At 58.3% G+C, this 20,823-nt stretch overlaps 1 protein-coding gene across 1 annotated transcript; it reads right to left on the reverse strand.

The window, feature by feature from the left end:
* Window positions 1–1,313: 1,313 nt before the first annotated feature.
* Window positions 1,314–11,563, reverse strand: PEAR1 (platelet endothelial aggregation receptor 1; the record flags this gene model as incomplete). Its single annotated transcript, XM_084242401.1, has 22 exons — window positions 11,454–11,563; window positions 10,634–10,738; window positions 10,150–10,250; window positions 9,274–9,366; window positions 8,784–9,027; window positions 7,954–8,071; window positions 7,631–7,767; window positions 7,330–7,542; window positions 6,879–7,053; window positions 6,640–6,760; window positions 5,802–5,965; window positions 5,598–5,700; window positions 5,337–5,483; window positions 4,964–5,089; window positions 3,631–3,759; window positions 3,394–3,522; window positions 2,999–3,211; window positions 2,696–2,784; window positions 2,447–2,582; window positions 2,222–2,296; window positions 1,886–2,134; window positions 1,314–1,465 (listed from the first exon to the last, which is right to left on the reverse strand). Exons 1-22 carry the CDS (start codon window positions 11,552–11,554, stop codon window positions 1,314–1,316), a joined length of 3,120 nt encoding a protein of 1,039 aa, XP_084098527.1. The 5' UTR covers window positions 11,555–11,563.
* Window positions 11,564–20,823: the final 9,260 nt, after the last annotated feature.

The raw sequence follows: 20,823 nt of genomic DNA on the forward strand, positions 1-20,823 counted from the left end.
CCTATAGGTTTTGGGCTTAAAATCCTCAGGTAATTAGACCCTGACGGCCCCGCCTCCCCCCCCCCACATTGAGTATCCCCTCCTGTCCACTCTGCCAGCAGCCTCTGTTCCCCATACCAAGTGAATACAGTACCCTGCCTGCTCCTGCTCCCAGCAGTTCCCCGCTTTTGAGACTGTGTGCTGCTGTAGAAACAGCATCCTGGGGGTGCAATCTATGAGTTCTCAGAACACACCAATGGCCCATCCATCCAAGCACTTAGCCGTCACTGGTACTTTTAATTCACTCAGCTGCTAAACCTTTTGGCAACATTTATTGAGAGTCTTCTGTGTGACAAAGGAACAAACAGGATTCCTGCCTTCAGGGAACTTAAAGTCTAATGGGAAAGGCAGAGGTTAATCAAATAATCATATAAAGAAACACATTACAGAGGTGCCGGCACCCTGTCCCCCTTCTGCAGGTATCTGGCGAATGAATACAACTGTAATTCATTCTGGGGTGGGAGGGAGCATGTGAAGGTCCAGCAGGAGTTAGCAGTGTATGGGGGTGAAGAGCACTCCAGATACGCAAAGTCCCTGGGTAGAAAGAAGTGCTAATGCGAGGACCTAGAGATCAGCGTCACCGGGGAGTTGTGACAGGGAACACAATTCAAGCCAAAACTGAAGAAACAGACATGCCAAGTCAGCAGAGCCTGTAAGGCACTGAAAGTTTTTACTTTAGCCCAGGAATAGCAGGGCTCAGGCAGGGGCAATCCAACAGCTTGTATGTTGAGCAGCTGGTTGGAGGGGGTACCAAGTGAATACAGGGGTGACAGTTAGGACACTATTGCTAGAATTAACTGGATTTGGGCTGCCTGTTGACTAACTGGTGAATGCCTGGTACCTGGTACCCCTCTGTAACCAACCAACCAGCCATACAGACACACACACAGACACATAGAGACACACAGACACACAGAGACACACAGACACACACACACAGAGCCCAGCCTGGGAATGCACAGAAAAGGTACCCAATATACATTTCTACATCAATCTGAAATCAGAGTTATCCAGCAACATTCAACCCACCAGTTGATATACACAGAGCCCAGAGCCCTCAGGAAGCAGTGGGTTGGGGTGGGTTGGCGGACGCAGTCTCCCAGATGGGACACGGGAGCCAGTCTCCCTTCTCTCCACGTGCTTCCTCTATGAAATGAGTTTATATGCATGGCCTGCTGGTCCTCTCCCTGCTCCTGGCAGGGCACAGCAGGGCTTGTCCCCAGCCTTGAGCAGCAAAGCACAGGTATGCTGGCATCTGCACAGCATCTTGCTCCTCAGCGGTCCTGGCGCCGGAGTGGGGGTGATGGCGGATGCCGCACTGGAGGCAAGTCATAGTGTCCAGGGATGTGACTGTTCTTGGGTGAGTCGTAGTGGCCAGGGGGTAGGCCTGGAGGCAGCGGGGGCTGGGAGCTCACAGAGTCTCGGTCTGGAGAGGGAGAGGAGAGGATGAGGAGAGGTGACCCCTCCCCTTCCCGCCACACTCTTCCCTTTTCCATCCTCTTAGATGGGTGGTGCCAAGCTTATGCAGAGATAGGCCAGTTCTGCAGCTCCTCAGCTGCCAGTAGGGCTGCCACCTCTACCTGCTCACCTCACAAGATATGAGGCCACTTTGTCACCTGCCTCATTCCCCATTTTTCTGGGTACCAACCAACTCCAAAACTTAGGTGCTGTATGACAACGTCAAATCTTCAGCAATGTTACTTCCCAAACATCAGGCCCAATCTGAGCCCACGTCTGACCCCAAAGACCTTGCTGTTGCCACATCATGCCACCTCTGTCCCTTTTCTCTCTGTCTCCCTCTCCTAGTCCTCTCTAACCTCTGCCCCAGGGGAGAGGGAGGGCTCACCATGGGCGAGAGGGCTGGGCTGCTCATAGGTGCCACTGTCTCTCTGTGGCTGGGGGTGCCGCTGCCTCTGGCTGTCCCGGAACTGAGGCGCCTGCCTGGGAAGAGATCCTGAGGGAGGGCCTTTCATCTCCACATAGCTGCTCTCCCGGGGATTTCCTAGCAGGCTAGGCAGGTCCCGAATGGTGGCGTAGGGGTTCTCACTGCTCAGGGAAGCCATACTGGCCCCCAGCCCCTCTTCAGAGATGGGCCCTGAGGACAAATGAAAGTCAGTCTCGGTGGAGCTACTGGCTCCTAAGCTCCAGCTCAGCCCTTCCTTGGGTGCCCCTGTGCCCAGACCTTTACTGTAGAATGGACCTGGGCCATTGCTGTTGCTGTAGCTACAGCTGTAGCTTCGATCCAGGCGGCCGCTACCTGCGGAGGGGGCAGCAACACAGTCAGTCCCCTGGTTCCCTCCTCAGGCTCCCACCTCTGCCAGCACCCAGGCCCAAACCCCATTCTGCAGGCACACACTCAGATGGGGCAGGATTTAGGACTGCACATCTCCCTTCACAGAGGCCTTACCCCTGTCCAGAGGCCCTGGAGGGGGATCCCGGCGGTGTTTCCAGTCAGCAGGCAGGGTGGCGTGATTGTCATGCCCATGGGCTCCACCTGGCCGCTCAATGGCTTGGAGGCTGGCGAAGAGCTGACTGCCGGGAAGCTGGTAGCGGAAGGGTGGAATAAGGAGAGAGCTAGCAAGGATGGAGCTTCCCAGGTTTCTAGAGAACTAGCTCTGCACCCATCCCCCATAGCATACCCCACCACATTACTGACCTTGTTAGGGGGTGGGGGGTTAGGTGAGCACTGTGACAGGGTGTGATAGCTGGGGTTGGAGTAGTAGTGGCTGTAGCTCGGAGGGACATCTGCATGAACAGACACAGGTGCAGAGTGACCTGCCTGGTCAGAGACAGTCCCGGACCCAAGAATATTGGTCTGTGTCAGGACACAGGTTTTCAGCCTCTGGGACCTCCCTTCCCCCTCCAATGCCCCACGTCCCATCTTCCAGGTCCAGTGAGGGACTCAGGTGCTCCCCATGCCTGTGAGCCAGTTTGTGTCCTCCACTGCGATGTGGCTCACCTGGCATGACGTATTCAGAGCCATCCAGTCGCCCACTGCTGTAGGCCACTGCCAGGTGCTGGTGCTCCTTGCCTTTTTGCCAATGGCGATATCCAATGAACAGTGCCACTAGGGCTACCACCAAGGACCCCAGCACTGCAATGCCAATCACTGCCCCCAGGGAGTTATAGGCTACTGGAGAGGTCGGCATCATGGTGAAAGGCTCCTGGCTTCCTAGTGGGGTGGAGTGATCTCTCAGGACAGCATCTTGGCTCTGCTGGAGAGTTTGGGGTGCACGCACGGGAGAGACTCCAGTGGGGAGGCAGAGTGGCATAAGGGGCCCAGATCCCAGCAAAGACCTGAACAGGTACTTGTGTCCTGGCTCCCTGGGCTCACTATTCAATGGAGGAACTCACCAATCCTGCAGGGTGCACCACTGTGCCCTGGGGGACACACACAGGCCCCAGTCTCTGGGTGGCACCTCTCTCCAGGACCACACTGGCACAGCTGAGAGCAGTTGGCACCAAACATCCCCAGGGCACAGCCTGGAAGAGAACCAAAGGCAGGCAGGGATCAGAACCACCAGGAAACCACAGTTACCATCTTGGACTGACTTGAGGGGAAGGGGCATAGAGTTCCCCTTCTGTTGGTACCTTCCAAACAGAGGTGTCCGGTCCAGCCTGGAGGGCAGAAACAGCTTCCATCTTGGGGGTGGCAGGTTCCACCATGATGACACTGGCAGGGCTGGGCGCAGTTGGCTCCCCAGTGTCCTGGAGGGCATGCTGCAGGAGAGAAGGTGTCTGTCTGGCAGGGCAAGGTCAGCCACTCCTAGATGAACCCCTAACCCCAGCATCACTGAAATCTCCCTCCTGACTTTGATGTTACAGGGGCACCAAGGCTAGGAACCTTCCCTACGCACTAGTGACTCCCCAAATGCTGAGCTCCAGCCCCATATCTCCCTGCATGCCAAACACCTGTGCCCAGTACCTACTCAATACCTGCACCTCACTATGCAGTGGCCACCAAAAGTCACATGACCAGCCCTGGACAACCAGAGGCTTCAATCAACTCTGCACTGGTCAGATCTGGACTTTCTTTTTTAGTTTAAAAAAAAACTGAGCAGAACACATTAAAGATAGGGAAATGAAAACGCTGTTAGTATGAAAGACTGGCTGCCAGCTCCCTGGGAGATGGGGTAGAGGGAGGTGATCTGGCGAAGTTTTCCCATAGAATTTGGTAACATCTAGTTACCAGATTCATTTAGATTATTTGCTAGTGTCAGATACACAAATGTTGTGTCTTAAATTGTATGGGCATTTACTTCTCTCTTATGCTAAAAATAATCTTTTCCATGATGTTTTTCATATATTTATGTGGGAAAGAAGGCGCATATAAATAAAAACAAGTTGGAAAATGAAATAGAAAAAAAAGCTAGTCCAAACCCCCACCACCCATGACAAGGGCTGCTCTTTCCAGGCCTCCCATGAGAAGGGGAGGCGCTGCTCTCCCAGACCTTTCAGCACTGCATCCTGAGCCCCTACACCAGTACCTAGCATGAACATGATCCAAAGAAGCACTTGCAGGGCCTCCCTGATGGCGCAGGGGTTAAAGACAGCACTATCAAGCTATCCGCAGCCTCTGCAGCACGAGTTCCATCCCCAGCAAGGGAGCTACCCACATGGTGCAACAGACCTCTCCTGTCTCGCCTGCTGCTCCCCTCAGCAGTGTATTTCAGTTCATCCGCCTGTTCTGCTCCCGTCTCTAGCGAATCCTCTCACCACCACCACAACCCAAACCTCTGGTGTACACCCCAGTTCTTATATGCATAAATAAATAAATCTTTAAAAAAAAAAAAAAAGCACTTGCTTATATTGTTGATATAAGAAACTGAGTCAAAATGGGTCCAGAGGCATTTTCTAACCAGGAGCATAAGCGCCAGGAGCAGCCTCGGCACACACGCACTCACACACAGGCGTCACCACGTACGCTGGGAGCAGTCGGGGCCGGTCCAGCCAGCCAGGCAGTAGCAGGTCCCATCCGAGGGGTGGCAGGAGGAGTGGTTGGCACATTTGCAGGGCACACAGCGTTTGCCATAGCGACCCGGCTGACAGGCTGGGGGAAAGGGGCTCCTGTGACTGGGCTCATGCCTCCTAGGCCCCGCCCACAAGTCCTGGGGAAATCCATGGGGACGGGGCCACCCCTCAATCAGCCCTTGAACCCACCATCTCCTTGCTCCTCCTGCTTCAACTGTGCGAAGGTTGGAGCCAGCAGAAGAGAATAGGGACTTGTGGCCTCTGACACTGCCCTGTACCTACTGCTGGCAGGCGGGGGTGGGAAGGAAGGGAGGAGGGAAACTCACGCCTCTGGCAGGAGGGTCCTCGGAATCCAGGGGCACACACACAGTTGCCATTCTCAGGAATGCAGGTGCCCCCATTCTTGCATGTGCAGGTGTTACTACAGTTGGCTCCCCAGAAGCCCTCAGGGCAGGGCAGGTGGCAGCGGGGACCTGTGGGAGAGAAGGGTTAGTGAGTCCAGACTAGTCCCACCCCTTTCTCTGAGAGTTTGGGATACATTTCCCAACTCCACAGTAGGGCTGGGATATGAATACCCAGATGCTCACCCATCCAGCCAGCCTGGCACTGGCAGTGTCCATGAACAGGGTCACAGCCATCAGAGTGGTCACAGTCGCAACGACTGGCACAGCCTTCACCAAACTGTCCCTTCTTGGAGAGGAAGGGGAGGGGAGAGCAGGCCAGTCACCCTGGGGTGGAATGGGGTAAAATGACCTCCCCACCCCCAGGAAAGCAGGCTGTTGAGTACTCACCGGGCAAGGAAGCTGGCAGTGGGTCCCATGCCACCCAGGGGTGCAGGTACAAGCTCCAGTTTGGGGGCTGCAGGCTGCCTCATTGGCACACTGGCAACTGGCATTGCAACCAAAGCCCCAGGTTCCAGGTGGGCAGGGCACAGAGCAGTTACCACGCTGCCAACCTAGAAGAGGAGCCTTGCAGTAGGCATGGGGACTCAACTCCCCTCCTGAGCAAGCACACAGAGCATTGGCTATATCAGGTTCTGGGGGTAGGAGTGGGTGTGATCGTGGCTGGTACAAGAAACAGCATATCTTCAGAAGATATGCCAACCTCTTGTGGGTCTTGGCTGCCTCTTCTGCAAAATGAAGCGTCAGTAGTAAAAGCCAAATGCTTATAGAGTCCCCAACAGGGTCACGTGTAAGACAATAGGGAAGAGTGGAGACCGGAGACTGGGTATTTTTTAATACAGTAGCAGGTTTGCTCAGCAAAATACATCTGTATCTGAATCCAGCCTAACGGCTCCCAACTTGCCACTCTGGGGAAATCCTGTAGGCCTTCCCTGGATGCTGGCTACCCTTGTGTGGTTCTCTACGACTAAGGGTGAGGGATATTTACCAAAGAGGTGCCTCTGGCCTGGGCCTTTAAGGACAATAGGATTTTTGTGGTTGAAGAAAAGCGAAGAGATATTGCAGGAAGGAAGTCGCCTGGCTGCTTTCCCAAAGTCCATCTGCTGTCCTGTGACCCGGTCCCGGTACCCACAGTCGCTCCCGCCCTTGGCCCGCCTACCACTGAACCCGCCTTTCCTTCCTACGCGCCGCCCACAAGCCCGCCCAAGCAGAGATCCCACCCCCTTACCTTCCTTGCAGACGCAGGAGCCGTCTATGGGCGAGCAGGCCAGGGCGTTTTCGCAGGAGCAGCGTGCCGAGCAGTTGACTCCGTAAGTGTCAGGTGGGCAGAGGCTAGCGCAGTGCGGGCCCTGAAAGCGGCGGGCGTGCTAATGCGCGGGGGGCCGAGCTCTCCTGCCAGGCCGCCCACCCTCGCTGCCACTCGCACCCCGCTCGCCCCCCAGCTTTCCTCGCCGCCGCGCGCCTCACCGTGTAGCCGGGCGCACACCGGCAGAGGCCGCTGTCCGCCTGGCAGACGCCGCCGTGCAGGCAGAGGCAGTGCTCCTGGCAGCCCGCTCCATGCGTGTCCTGAGGGCAGCTCTCATTGCAGTGCAGCCCGGCCCAGCCCGGCAGGCACGAGCACTCCCCGCTCATCGGGTGGCAGCTGCGGGTGGAGGCGGGCATGAGGGTAGTCTGAATCCCCGTCCGCGGAACGGCCACCCGAGCCTTCCACGTGGTGGGAACTGGGCGTCACCGAGTAAGGGGGCCATAATGTAGGCGGATGCTTTTCTGAGAGCGACCCCTCCCCTGCCCTGAAGCCTCTCCCTTTGCCCTCTGGGACTCCCGTCCCGCCCTTGGCCCTTGGGTATGCCAGGGCGCGACTCAGGAGGCCTTTCCCATTGACCCCCAGGCGCTTGACCAGCCCCCCTCCCCCGCCCACCTGAGACTGTGCTCCGGGTCGCAGGTGCAGGGCGCCTGGCAGCTGAGGCCGTAGAGACCGTCAGGGCAGAGACGCTCGGTGCAGCGGTCGCCGGTGAAGCCATGTTCGCACAGACACGCCCCGTTGGCCGCAAAGCAGCGGGCACCAGGGGCGCAGTCACACGTCTCAGCACAGTCCTGCCCGAAGTGGCCCACGGGGCACTCTTCACGGCACCTGGGCACCCGCTGAGTGAGCCAGACTTCCCCGTCTCCTCCCGCCGCTGCCCCAGCCCCCACCCCTCCCGCCCTCACCAGCTCCTCACCGGTCCCCAGTGAAGCCCGGTGCGCAGAGGCACTGCCCTGTGAATCGGTCGCAGAAACCGCCGTTGTGACAGCGACATTCCAGGGAGCAGTTGGGGCCATGGAAGCCCTCAGGGCAGGGCAAGGAGCAGATGGTGCCCTGAGCGGGTGGGGAGAGGTCTGGAGAGGGCTCCAAGCACCCAGCACCCTTGGATACGCTCCCACTCAGAGCCCTCAAACCCTTCCAGGATCAGTCCACCCCCTCACACATCCCCAGAGCCCTGTTGAGAACCAGTCAGAATTCTCACCAGACTCCCACCCCACACCCAAAACCCACCCTTCATACCATCCATCCAGGTGGGCAGCTGCAGGTGCCCTGGCGAGCCTGGAAAACACCCCCATTGTGGCAAGGATGGGCGTGGAGGCAGAAGCCATCAGAATCTGGGTGACAGGGCACCTCACAGCTGCTGGGCAGAGAGGCGGGCGAGTGTGAATAAGCAGCACCTGCCATCCCCTTTGCCTCCAAGGCCAAGTGCACACAGGTGCACCCCAGGAGGAAGGCTGACCGCAAGGCTTAGTGAGTCCCAGCCCCCTCCCCTACTGGGGACTCGAGTCAGAAAGCAAGGCTTTCCAGGACTCAAAAATGGCAGGGACACCCGGCACATGTCCACATGTCCTCTGCTCTGCCTCCACCTTTGCTCCCCTTGTTCCCTCTAGGGAACCCCCCCTGCCTGCATACTTTTTCTCCTCCAGCTGGCTTACCCTGGAGTTCTTCCCTGAAACTGGATCCCGGATGGACACCTATGTGCCCCTTCTCCCTCCTGTCACAACCAGTTCCCTTTGCACCCTATCTTTGGGCAGCATCCTGGGCACTTGTCTCAGCCCCACATTACAACACATTTCACACACATGCAAGCTCATGTCATCTTCACAGAGGCCCTTCCAGGCAGATAATGCTGTTCCCATTACACAGACAGGAATCAAGTTCTTGGGGAGTCAACGGTTCACTCAAGGGCTCTCACCAGTGAGTGACAGAGCTGGGACTAAGCTCTTGGCCTCTCAATTCCATCCCCCCCCCCGTGCTTTGAGACCCCGTCTAAGCCCCTTATACCACCCCCAATGCCTGTGTGGTCCTGTCCATGACCCCACTAGTATGCTATTGCCCCCATTCCATACCTGGGCCCAGTTCTGTCCAGAGGGCAGAAGCAGGCTCCAGTCTGGGGATCACAGGGTGCCCCTTGGCACTGACAACTGAACTGACAGGCAGGGCCATAGTGGCCAGGGGGGCAGGGTTGAAGGCAATTCGGGGGCTGCAGGCCTGCAGGGCAGGAACAAGCCCCACTCTTGGGGTCACAGGAACTGCTGTTGCCACAGCTGCAGGGTCTGTCACACTGTGGCCCCCACACTCCCGGGGCACATGCTGTGGGATAAGGAGGGTAGAAAGGGTCACCAGGGTCTCACCCCTCCCCAGTTTCTCATTAGTGCCCACCTCCCAGATCCCCCGACCCCTTAAGCCCAGCCCTGGCCCACCCTGTACCACATCTCTGGGAAAGGAGATGGCTTCAGCAAAGGTCCTAGGTACCTGGGCCCTGGTAAGGAGGGTGTGCCCGAGGGGCCCACACCCCTGAAGCAGGAGAGGACGCCTCTGCGGCCACCTGCCACTCACCGCTGGAGCAGTCATCCCCTCGCCAGTCTGGCTCACACTGACACTGGTTGGGCGCCACACAGCGGCCGTGGACACACTCCTGGGCACAGAGCGCTGAGGCAGAGGTGAGGGGTAAGGAGATGTCCACCCCCACGCCTGCCCACTTTTTATCCGCTGAAGCTGGCCCTGCTCTTCCTCCCACTCCAGGGAGGGGAGATGCGAAGCGTCAGTTCTGCTACTGACATGCAGAAAGACAGGGCAGCAGCTCAGGTGAGAACTTGACAAGACCTCGGGATTCCTAACCCCCAACCCCCTTCTGTGAAATCAACGTTTTGGGGACATGGGGAGAGGACTCCTCAGACATGGGAGCCGTGTCCAGAAAGGGCGTAGGAGTCCCCAGTTAGTCAGGCTGAGCAGGGGCCTTTGTGCCAGCTAGTAACAGGCCAGGGCTGACAGAGGGGCAGAGGAGCACAGCAGGCTCCAGTCTGGGGGTGCTTAGGGTGCTGGGGGAGTGGGGACAGGAAGCCAGAACAGCAGCAAGTCAGAGAAAGATAGAAACAGGGAGATAAGGACAGGAGGAGACTGCAGGGGATTCAAACACCAAGCCCAAGACTGAGTGTCAGAGATCAAGGCGCCTCCACCCCGGGGGGTGGGACAGGCAGACACAGAGACATGCACAGCTGAGGGACATGGAGAGAGGACTGGGGAAATGTGAGGATGAAGGGCAGGGGAGGGCAATGCTCATAGGGACCTAGGGACAAGGCAGGGGATGGGGGGGGGGAGAGAACCCACAGAGCAGAGGAGTATGGGGGGAGCAGGGAGGAACTAGGAGTGGGGCTAGGCCCTTCCCATTCCACCATCCCCACATCCCATTCCCTGGCCCAACACAGGACTCACGGACGCACGCCCCGTTGCTCTCATAGAAGCCCCGGCAGCACTGCAGGCGCCTCCGGTGGTCTGTCTTCACCACCTGGCGGTACACAGTCCGGTAGACGACCCTGGAGGAGCCCAGAGCTGGCCTCAGCCCTCCCCACCCAGCCTCTGCTACCTCACCGCACTGGGGAGGCCTGGGGGCACTGCCAACACTCTGGGGGACGCATAAAAGACCATCCACTCCCTCGTCCCACACCGTCATACACGTCCCCATGACACACACCACACACACATCCCCATGACACGCCCCACACACACATCCCCATGACACGCCCCACACACACATCCTCATGACACACCCCCCACACACCGTCCCTGCTGCCAACACAGCCTTCCTACGCCCTGAGGCCAGGTGCTCCTCTAATCTCTAAGGGGACTGGGGCAGGGGATGGTCAGAGGCTGGGGAGACAGCCACTGGGGCTGCGGTGGAAGGGGGCACAGCACTCACGTGGGCTGACGGCAGGTGTGCGGGCTCTCCCAGGGCCGGCTGCAGGGCTCTGAGGGGAGTAGACTGAAGGGGCGGGACTGGGACTCCTTGGTGGTCGTTGTGAAGCTACAAGACAAGGTGCAGAATAGGGACCCAAGGCAGCTGGAGGCCTGAGTAGCCCATGGCATGATGGAGCATTAGGAAGCAGGGGCCTCAGGAAATTGTTACCCCAACATTTGGGCTTGTTCCCCCAAGGCTAGGATTGGTGAGGGTCCTGCTGCCTCAAGTCTGGAGGGATCCTCCCAGAATTAGGCTATTCCTGTGACACCCCATCAGAGCCCCCTCCTCACCCTGTTGGATCTTCAATTTTTCTTCCCTCTTCCTCTTGCAACTGGGAGATGAACTAGAACTGACTTCTGGACCCAGCTAATGGAGAGGAGCTGAAGCATGTGTGGCCAAATCCTGCCCCGAGCCCCAGGGTTCCCCAGCCTGTCCCCTTTGCTCTCCTGCACTGGCCTGTCTTCTTCACAGTGAATAGCTCCCACCCTGCACTCTGTCCCGCGGCCAACCTTCCTCGTGGGGTGTGGGGGGACCAAAGGACAAGGATAGAAAACGAGCAAGGCAAGAGCCGGATGGAGATCGAGACAAGGTCAGAGATAAGGATGCAGTCAGAGGCAGCTCTTGTGGGGAATCTGGAGAGCAGAGCAGAGCTGCGGGGAGGGGAATACGTGGGGGGGGGGGGGAGGAAGGCAAAGGAAGGAACCAGGCAGAGAAGCCCAAGTGGGGAGAATGGGGAGCTGGAAACCTGGAGTCCTCAAATTGGAGCAGAGGCCCTTCTCACCTTTCCCAGAAGCTGCAGGTGTTGGGGTCACTGGGGTTCAGGGTTCCAGCCAGCACCAGGCCCAGGGCCAGGAGGAGGAGGGAGCACAGAGGCGCTGCCATCGCAGAGACCTGTGACGGCACCAAGTGACCGGTGAGCGCACAGTGCCACGGAGCACTGGGCAGGCTGTGGGCTGAGGGGAGGCTGCTGCCCCTGCTGCTGTCCGCTAGCCACAAGCTTCCCGCTCCCGACGCCCCAGCCCCCCTCACTCTGAGTCCTGACCTGGTGGTGCCGGCCGCACCATTGAGACTTCCTCCTTGCGTGTCCTCCGCCACCATGTCCACCCTGAGTGTTCATCTTTCCAGGTCTAGCCCAAATGCCACCCCTCCTCTCTGCTCTGTTCCCCAGCCCCAAAGGCAAGCCCACCTATCCCTTCGGGGTCCTCAGCACCATTCACCCCAACACCACTGTTCCAATGCCTGTCCCCCGACCCTGACCTCTGGAGACAGGGACCTGTGCCTTTTCTCTCTGAACCCCCAGCCCCTACCCAGGGCACTTGGATTTTTATACCAAGGCATGACATTAGCACCACAGCAGGACGTTAGGAGCAAAGATGGTCTGGGCTCGGCTGCAAGAACTTTTCCAAAAGTCAAACGCAGTTGACTAATGGAATCTGTTCTCTGGGGTGGTGAGCTCCCCATCACTGGGCGTGAGCAGGCAGAGGTCAAAACCACTCTGGCGTCAGAGGCTTCCTGCTCAGGGGGTGGCAGTCGGCTGGGTCCCAGGGGCCTCGAAGGCTTCCCCTTCCAAGGTTTCTGCAGCTCGTCCAGGCTCCGTAGAGCCCCCAGCTCACATCTCCCAGCCCCACCGTCAGCCATGTCACAGGCATAGCCTGAAACCAGGCACACGAAGAGACTTCTACACCGCACACCAGGACCAACCCCCCTCCAGAGCCAGCAACCCCAGGTGCTGTCACCAGAGCGTTCCCCAGCGTGGCCTCAGATTTAAGGAGGAGACGCCCCCTCCCTCTGGCCAGTCCATCTGGAAATGGGCTCCTCCCCATCGCCTGCACCGCCTGGCTCTGGCTCACCCAGTGGGTGGGAAGAGGGTGGGGACCTCAGATGAGTCTGTTGGGGTTCCTGAGCTCAGGAGAGAAGAGCTGGACTCCTTGCTTGCCGCCCCCGCACCAGTTCCAGATTCCATGTAAAGTCCTCCTAAAACTTGCCCTGGCTCTCTGCTCTGTGCCTCTCCAAGGCACCCACATCTGCTTATAATTTTTCCAAGAAGAGAGAAAGGTCGTGGTTGCTGGCCCCTTACCCCCCTGAGTATCTCTGGAATGCCTGCTGCCTGGCCCACCCCGCGCCCCCCACCCACACAGTCCCAGGGTCCCCACTGCTACTGCTCCAATCAGGGCTGGCTCTCTCCCTTGCTTTCTCCCTCAACGTCTTGAGTGAGAGGTTTGCTCCCCAACTTAACCCCCTCTCCCCCACAGTCCACCCCACTAGTAACCCTAGTGTAGGCAAATCTCCTCTCTCTCCTCTCTTCAGCAGGGCCTACCCACCTCCTCTCCCCAGGCTCCCTCCTTTCATTGCAAACGTCTCCCAGGCCCCACCAATCCAGAGCAGCCATGTCACCCCGTCCCTCTGGCTACTTCCCCACTACACAGCACCCTCTCCCCTCCCCAGCATATCTCAACCTCCAGCTTTCTTTGTGGTTCCCTTCCCCAGCCCCCAAGTCACTCACCAGGCCTCTATGGCATCCTGGGACTGAGAAGTGCTGGGGAATCCTGATCTTGCTAGACCCAGGGCCCTGGCCTTAGGAGTCAAAGTGTGTTCTGGGGGGATCCCAGGGTCTGGAGCTTGAAAACAGGAAATGGAATCACAGTTAAATGGTGAGTTGGGGAAGGCAGGAGTGTGTGTCAGGGAGGAGGGCTCCCACCACCCAGGCTCTGAAGGTGAGGTGAGGTGAGGGGCAGGGCCAGAACTTACCTCCCTGGCTGAGCACTCTGGCCCATTCTGAAGAGGAGCCAGGCCACCCCCAGAGGTAACCTTCAGATGATCCCCAAAGTCTGTACCAGCGCATCACTCCCACAGCAGCCCCCATTCATGCCCATCCTTCTCCCAAACAGAGTTGGCTCCTTCCTTCCATTGTCCCCAAACAATCCCCTGCACTCCTGTTCTGCTCTGGCCACATTCCTAAGACCAGCGCCCACCTCCAGGGCAAGCCCTAACGGTCTCAGCTGACCTCTCACCACTCCTCCCTCGAGTGTGCCTGGCAGCCAGGCCATGAGCAGGGCACTGAGCCCACAAACATCGCCCCCTCCTCACCCCCAGTCTTCTCTGTGCTCCCCACCACCCCAACCCCAGGCCCCCAAGGGGCCCTGGCTTAGAGCCTTGGATTAGAGTTCAGTCTGTCTGGACCCAGGATCATCACCCTTGTCCCTGGGTGAGCCTCATCTCCAGCCACACAAGGACCCCCAGGCTTCCCCTGGCCTGGATCTGTCCCCAGAGCCCACAGGCACAGTGAGGCAGACAAAACTCGCAGCAGGAAGGGCTTGAGCGGAGGCACCTTGAGGAGGGACCATGTATCAGTAGCTTGGCTGCAAAGCCCAGAGAAAGTCTCTCCCATTTACATCAGCCCCAGCCCTGGAAACAAGAATCCTCCACTCCTATCAGCCAGCCCTGGAGGAAAAGGTTCATGGGGCATGGAAAGGCCGCAGGTGGGTGGGGAGGAGGTGGCAACTCAAAGCCCAGGGATTGATCTAAGAGCCAGGGGTTAGCTGGCTGCAGGGGTGGGGAAAGTGTTTTCCCAAAGAGCCCCAGTCAGGACTGGAGTAGGAGGACAGGAATCAGAGGTGGGGCTGGAACCAGGGTGGGGTCCAGGAGTAGTGGGTGGTCTCAGGGAGGGGCCAGATGGGTTGGACACTCCAGTGGGGAGGGTGTGGCCCAACCAGCCTTAGCCCCTAAAGCGGGAACAGGGGCCAAACCAGAGCCCCAACCCCAGCCTGTCCCCCACCCCTTGCTTGTTCATCAGAACCTTTGTCCCACAAGAGTTAGGAAACTGAGGCCCAGGCCCATCCTCCCCCAGCCCCTCCTGTCCCACCAGCACTGGGCCTCAGAGGCTTTAAATCAGGCAGCTACTGGCACCCCATCCTGCCCAGGGACCCACAGTTTACTCACTAAGGGGGACCCCCATCTCCCCCACTGCAGGTTCACTTCTTCCCATACAGATGGACCCTCCCCTTCTTCCCTACTCAGCCCCCTTTAGATTTGGAGGGATCCAGACACTTCCCTCTCAAGAACAGCAACATGACACCTGTCCCAGCATTGGGACAGTCCAGGCACTGAGCAGTTTACTCGCATCATCTCATTTACAGCTTAATCAACCCATGATTGAGGTACGTATTATTATTCTTTTTACAGAGGAAATTGGCACAGAGAGGGTAAGTCACCTGCCCAAGACCTTACAGCCTGCAGTATCAGAGCTGAGCTGTAAACCCAAGCTGCCCACGGAGGCCTCCCCATGGTTCCCCAGCCCAGGCAGAATCCCACGGGTCTCTTTTTAATAGCCTGTTATGGGGAAGAGGGGAGCCTGGCAGGGGGCCTGACAGGAGAAGGGGATGGGGGTGGAGGCTGCCACAAGAATGATCAGAGGCGTGGGAACTGGGATCTGTTTACAGTCAAGAAAGAGCTGACACTTCTCTCTCCTCCACCTCGAGATGCAAAGCAGCTGGGCTCCTGGCCAACCCTCCTCCCCAGCCCCCCAGTCAGTCCCCCAGACCTCCAGCCAGTCCCGAGCCCCACACATGCCTGTAGGCCCCCAGCAGCCCTGCTTTTTCAGCCTCCAGACCCACACACGCCCACCCAGCTCTTCTCCATGCTCAGCCTGATTGGAGCCCCCTGCACCCTCACTGTGCCCAGCCCCTCCTGAAAGGATGGAAAGGAGTTTGGGGGTGGGGTCGGAGTAGACAGAAGATGCCCATTTCTCTAGGAGGCAGAGGAGTGGGGCTGACCGGAAGTGAGACAGCAGAGGGACTTCCCCGTGTCCCTTCCAGCCCTGGGAGATGGCAATGCCAAGGGTTCTCTGAGCTCTGCCGCCCCCTCACCCCATCCAAACCCTTGTGGCCCCAGCTCTCAGTTTGCTCAGCTATGAAATGGGCTTCAGCTATGAAATAGCGGCTTCCTTGCAGGGGTTAGTGGTGAATGAGTGAGAGACTAAGATGAGGTGTTTAGAGCAGTGCATGATGCGCCCAATTAACAGCACCATCTCCAGGAGGGTCTTCTATCCCTTGCCCACGCCCGCCAGGCCCCGGCCCCGCTCCCCTCGGCCTATCACACCCTTGGAGGATCATTTCCAAGAAAAGCTGAATCTTGTTTTTATTTTCTGAAGAACCCCCAAGATGATCCGGGAATGGGGCCTTCGATGCTGACGGAAAGGAAGTGGGGGTAGGAGGGGGCTGGGCTCTCCAGGGAACCTGATCCCCCAGAACCGTGGGCTGCCGGCCAGGTGCATCTTCAAGCCAAAGGCAGCTGAAGAGGCAGGATGCCTGAACTCTGCCTCCCCCAGCCCTCAGCATGCGTGCCAGCCCCAGCGCCTCCCCTGGCTCCTCTCCTCTCTGTTTCTCTCTGGCCCCCTTCTCATGCTGGAGTCCAAAGGCTCCAGTAGAGGATGTCACTTACTAACTGTGACCTCAGACTTGTCACTCGAGCCTGCTGGGCCTCCATTCCCTCGCATGTAAAACGGGAGAATGACCCCACACACTTCCCAGGCTCCGCTGAGGCTTAGAATGGCAGGTCCCAACGACCACCCTGGAACACAGCCTCAGGTTCGGCCACTCAGGGGAAGCTGATGACGGAGAAGCAGAGCCCCCAGGCTCTCTCCTTTACTTCTGCCTTTTGTCTTGATCTTCATCAGAAACTCTCTGCTTTCTGCCTTTTTCTCTTCTTACTCCATCAGTTTCTTGGCTTCCGTCTCCCCCTCCGGTAGCACGGTGGCCATGTACAGTTGTGCGCTATGTTCACTGCACTGGGGCATCTGCTTTGGGCGGGGGGGGGGGGGGGGGGAAGGCTGAACTCATCACTCACCACGTCGTATATCTTAGCTTAGTGCCAAGGTTGCCTTGCCCTGTGTCTCCCCTGTCTGCCTGCCGCTCTCCCGGCCTCTGTTTCTCTGTGCCCTTTCCTAACCTACTTTTTTTTTTTTTTTAATAGAGGCATGTTTTATTTATTTATTTGTTTGTTTGTTTGTTTGTTTTGTTTATACATGCACTGGGTACAGTCAGAAGCACGGGAGGGTGAGAGAATTCACCAGAGCCAGAGCGGGGAGCAGAGCAGCCAGAAGGACCGAAGTACACTGCTGAGGGGAGCAGCGGGCGGCAGGAGGGGTCTGCGCGCCATGTGGGACCCTCCTCCGGTGGCCGGGGAGCAGCTGGGGATCGAACCGGTGCCGCAGAGGCCACGGGCAGCTTCGCAACCCAGCGCTCAACCGCTGCGCCACCGGGGTGGCCCTCCTAACCTACTTTTGTCACAGAGATGGGATCACTTACTTCTCCCCACTCAGCAGTGAGGTTCCACTTCAAGGACTCTCAGAGCACCCCCCCCACCCCGGGAAACGCCCTGACTTTGAGCTGCTGTGCTCCACACACGCGCCACACAGCACACACGTGTACTCGCTCGCACACACAAGCACCTCGCTCCTCCTACAGCCAGCAAGCCAAGGCTTTGGCACGCCAGGCATGTCTGCCGGATGGAGGGACAGGAAGCCTGCGTGTGAGCCAGAGGCTGGGTGGGAAGGGGGCAGGGGTGAGGGGCAGGCCTTGTGTTCTCCATGGTTCAGGAAACAGAAGCTGGAGGGTCCTCAGCAGACCTGTTTACTCATCAGGAAACAGGGAAACTTCAGGGATTCTGATTCACCAAACATCGACTGCCTGCCTCCAAAAGGCTGGCGCCCCTGCCAGTCCCAACGCCAGCCTCCCCTGCAGGTGCTGCTGACCCCACTCCACAGGCCAGACCCTGGAGCTGTGCAGGCAAAATGACTTGCCCCAATGCGAGCAGGATTAGACTCTGCTTCAAAAAACAAAGCAGTGGGGGTGGGGTGGGGGGAGGAGGGCGGGAACCCCTAGGGTAACAGGCCAGGAGGCAGCTCCTGTCCACCCTGCTCATCGCCACCCCCAAATACCCTCAGAAAATGTACCTCTGTCCTGGCCATCACCCTCTCCAGAGCCCTCTGTGGCTCCCACACCACAGAACTGGTGCCCAGGGGCCAGAGCCTCTGGTGGCCAGCCCCACATGCTCTGCCCCTGTGCTCCCAGGGGCAGGACAGTCCACTGGCCCCACATGCCTCCCACCACACAGCCACCTCTACCCAGGCTGCCCCTGGCATGCCAGGTCCTACACATTCTTCCTGGCACCTCTTCCAGGAAGCCCTCAGTGGCTCCCAACCTCAGTGGGTGTCTGCCAGCCCACACATCCTCCTGTAGGTCCTTCCTTAGCACAGTCACCTCCCACAATTCTGGCCCTGAAGCCAGCTCAAACTGGATATGGATAAGTGCCCGAAGGCCCAGTGCTTCCCCAAACCCTATCCAAAGGCCTGGCACTGTGTCCTGCCTCGGGGCACAAGTGGGACTAACCCAGGCCACTCGGACCAGCCCTGGGGTACCACTGGACTGATGGGGCAATCAGGTCATAGATACCCATCTCAGGATTGCTGTTTTTAGGGTCTGGTTTCCCCACCAGGATGAGGCCCCTCTAATCTCCTCCCTGTCAGATGCCCCATCAGTGGGCAGGTGCTCTAGGTTTTCCCCCAAGACCACCCTCTGGTCAGTATGTTTTCATTAAGCTCTGCCTGTCCCACTGACCAGAGCTCTCTGGGTAGGGGCACATCTCTGCTCCCTCACCACCGGGTCCCCAGCACTGGCCAGCACCTAGCAGGCAGTACCCAAATGTCTGTGGGGACTAGATAAACCCTGAAAGCCTTCCCAACTCCAGCAAACCTTGACTTTACTTTGGGGTACTCTACTCTGGGGGACATTGGGGGTTGTGGTTTCTACCCCTCTCTGTTTCCACTAGAGGGAGGCTGGGCCCCCCTTCCAGGCCCTTGACACAGCATTGGCCAGACTCTGGAAGGTGGAAGGGATTCTGAAAGAATGCAGCATTACAAAGCTAGCGGCTCCATCCTGCCCTTCTGACCTCCGGCAGGAATTCCTACAGGATGAGTGTACTGTAGTGCCAGGCCCGCTGTCACCTGGGCGCAGGGTTGCCCAGATCGGAGCCCTTATCCTGCACCTCTGGCCCAGGAGAAGTCCCACTGTCTGCTCCACACACCTCCTCTGAGACAGAGGGACAGAGCCCCAGACCCACTATGTGAGTGTGTGGTGGGAGGCAGAGGCAGGAGAGGATCCCCAGGAGGCCAGGTGCCCCAGCGCCCACCCACATGCTGTTTCTCAGGAGCCCACTATTTGGCCCCATGTGGGTGCTGTATTACTAATTACCACCCCTTGCTAAATATACACTGTGGGCCAGAGCCTTTCTTTTAATGCTCTCCACAGTCCTATAAAGAAGGTACAAATAACTGTGTCTCCCATTTTGTAGATGAAGATATACCCCAGAGAGGTTAAGTAATTTGCCCAAGGTCACACAGTCAACCAACTGAAGCCTGTGCTGCCCTTCATCTTTCTGCCCCTTTCTCTGTCTCTACCTCTTTTATCTTCGTTCTCTGGTCTCTGCTCTATTTTTCCAAAGCTACCTTTCTTTCCCCTCTGGGCGTTGTTTCAGGAGTCTCTCTGCCTTTGCTGTGGTTTGTGTCTTTTGTCTCTGTTTCATATTTATGTCTCTATACCTCAGACTTTGTCTTTCTCTCCCTCCTCCTCCTGCTGGCTTCCCCCCATAGGTTACATGCCAGGAGTGAACCAACACCCTCCCTAGAGCTTGGATTGGCCTCAGCCACCCATGGGTCCCAGAAGCCTCCGGGTCGGGGCTACCAAGCCTGTGCAGAAGAGGCCAGGAGACTTTGGTGGAGGCCCTGGCCAGCCACAGACACCTCACAACACCCAGGGGCTTCTATCTCTATCTCAGCTTTTGATTGGTGGAAGGGGCTGCCTGGAAAGTGGGGGTTTCCTCTTCTGGGAAAGTCTGATAGAGAATGGGAGGTGGGGAGAGTGGAGAAACAGATGCCAACCATCGGCTTCACCAACCAGAGACACAAGGAAAAGAGAGGCCAGACTGGCCGGCTGACCCAGCTCCTGGACGGCAGAAAGGGTAGCCCCAACTGTCGAGGTGAGGGCTGGGGCAGGAGCAGACTTTGGGAGACCTCCAGGGAGAGGCAGCAGCAGGACACGGCTGCCCCCACACCCTGGCTCGTATGTGCACACACACAGGCGCTCCATCGTGGATGGGATTGAGGTGGGGTTCAGAGAACAGCTCACCTCCACCCCTGGCCCAGTTTAGGCCAGGATTGAGAACTGACCCCTTACCCAACCCTGCCTGGAGCTGAGGTCTGGCTGAGCCTGGGAACCGCGAGCCAGCACAAGCTGTTCCCATCCCCGGGGACTGGGGTCACAGCTCAGCCCCAGGAGAGGTCACTCATAAAAGTCCAGAACAGGAGAGCGGAGAGTCCACCACTGGTGGCTGGAGACAGGCGGGGATGAGGCATGGCCTTGCTGGGGCCTGCGCCTGGCCACCCCACACACCCAGCCTCGCTGTTAGCACTATCTCAAACTGCCGGCCCAACCCACAGAGCTTTCTGGAGATCCAGACCAACGTCCAGTCCTGGTAACCAGCAAAGCTGTGAGCGCCAGGGGCCTGCGGACCTGCGTCCCTAACCCGTACCCTCCTCTAGCGTCTCTCTGGGGACAGGCGGGTGCAACAATAAACACTGACCAGGCATGTCCTAAGCTCATCCAAGCCTCACAGTATAGTTTACCATTCCCCTTTCAGAAATGAGAAACTGAGGCACAGAGGTGAAGTATGTTAACCAAAGTCCCACAGCTGCCCCGGGGCTGAGTGCAGCCCTGACTCCCGTGTGGATGCTCTGACGTCCCTTCAGCCAAGCGTGGGCCCGGGACCCAGTCCGTCCAGCCTGGGGGAGCGGGCGGCAGTGGAGGGCGCCCCGGGACTCCCCCGGCCTGAAGGCGCCTCATTTGCATATTATTTACTCGCAGTGGCTTTATGGCTGGCACACCCACTCCCCTTTGGCCCCTTTCCACTGCCAGCCCCCCATGTCCCTCTGTCTCTTTCCCCCCATTTCTCGCCCAGGGTGTCGAACTCCAGTACATAGGGGACCAGGGGATCCCCGCGTCCTGTCTGGGGGCCCGGGGGCTTCTGGGGCCGGGAAGCGCGTCACTCACCTGTCTCGGAGCCCGTCTCTCCGCCGCCTTGGGTGGGGACCGCGGGGT

This window comes from Talpa europaea (genome assembly GCF_964194135.1).
Source record: "Talpa europaea genome assembly, chromosome: 9".
Lineage (NCBI taxonomy): Eukaryota > Metazoa > Chordata > Mammalia > Eulipotyphla > Talpidae > Talpa > Talpa europaea.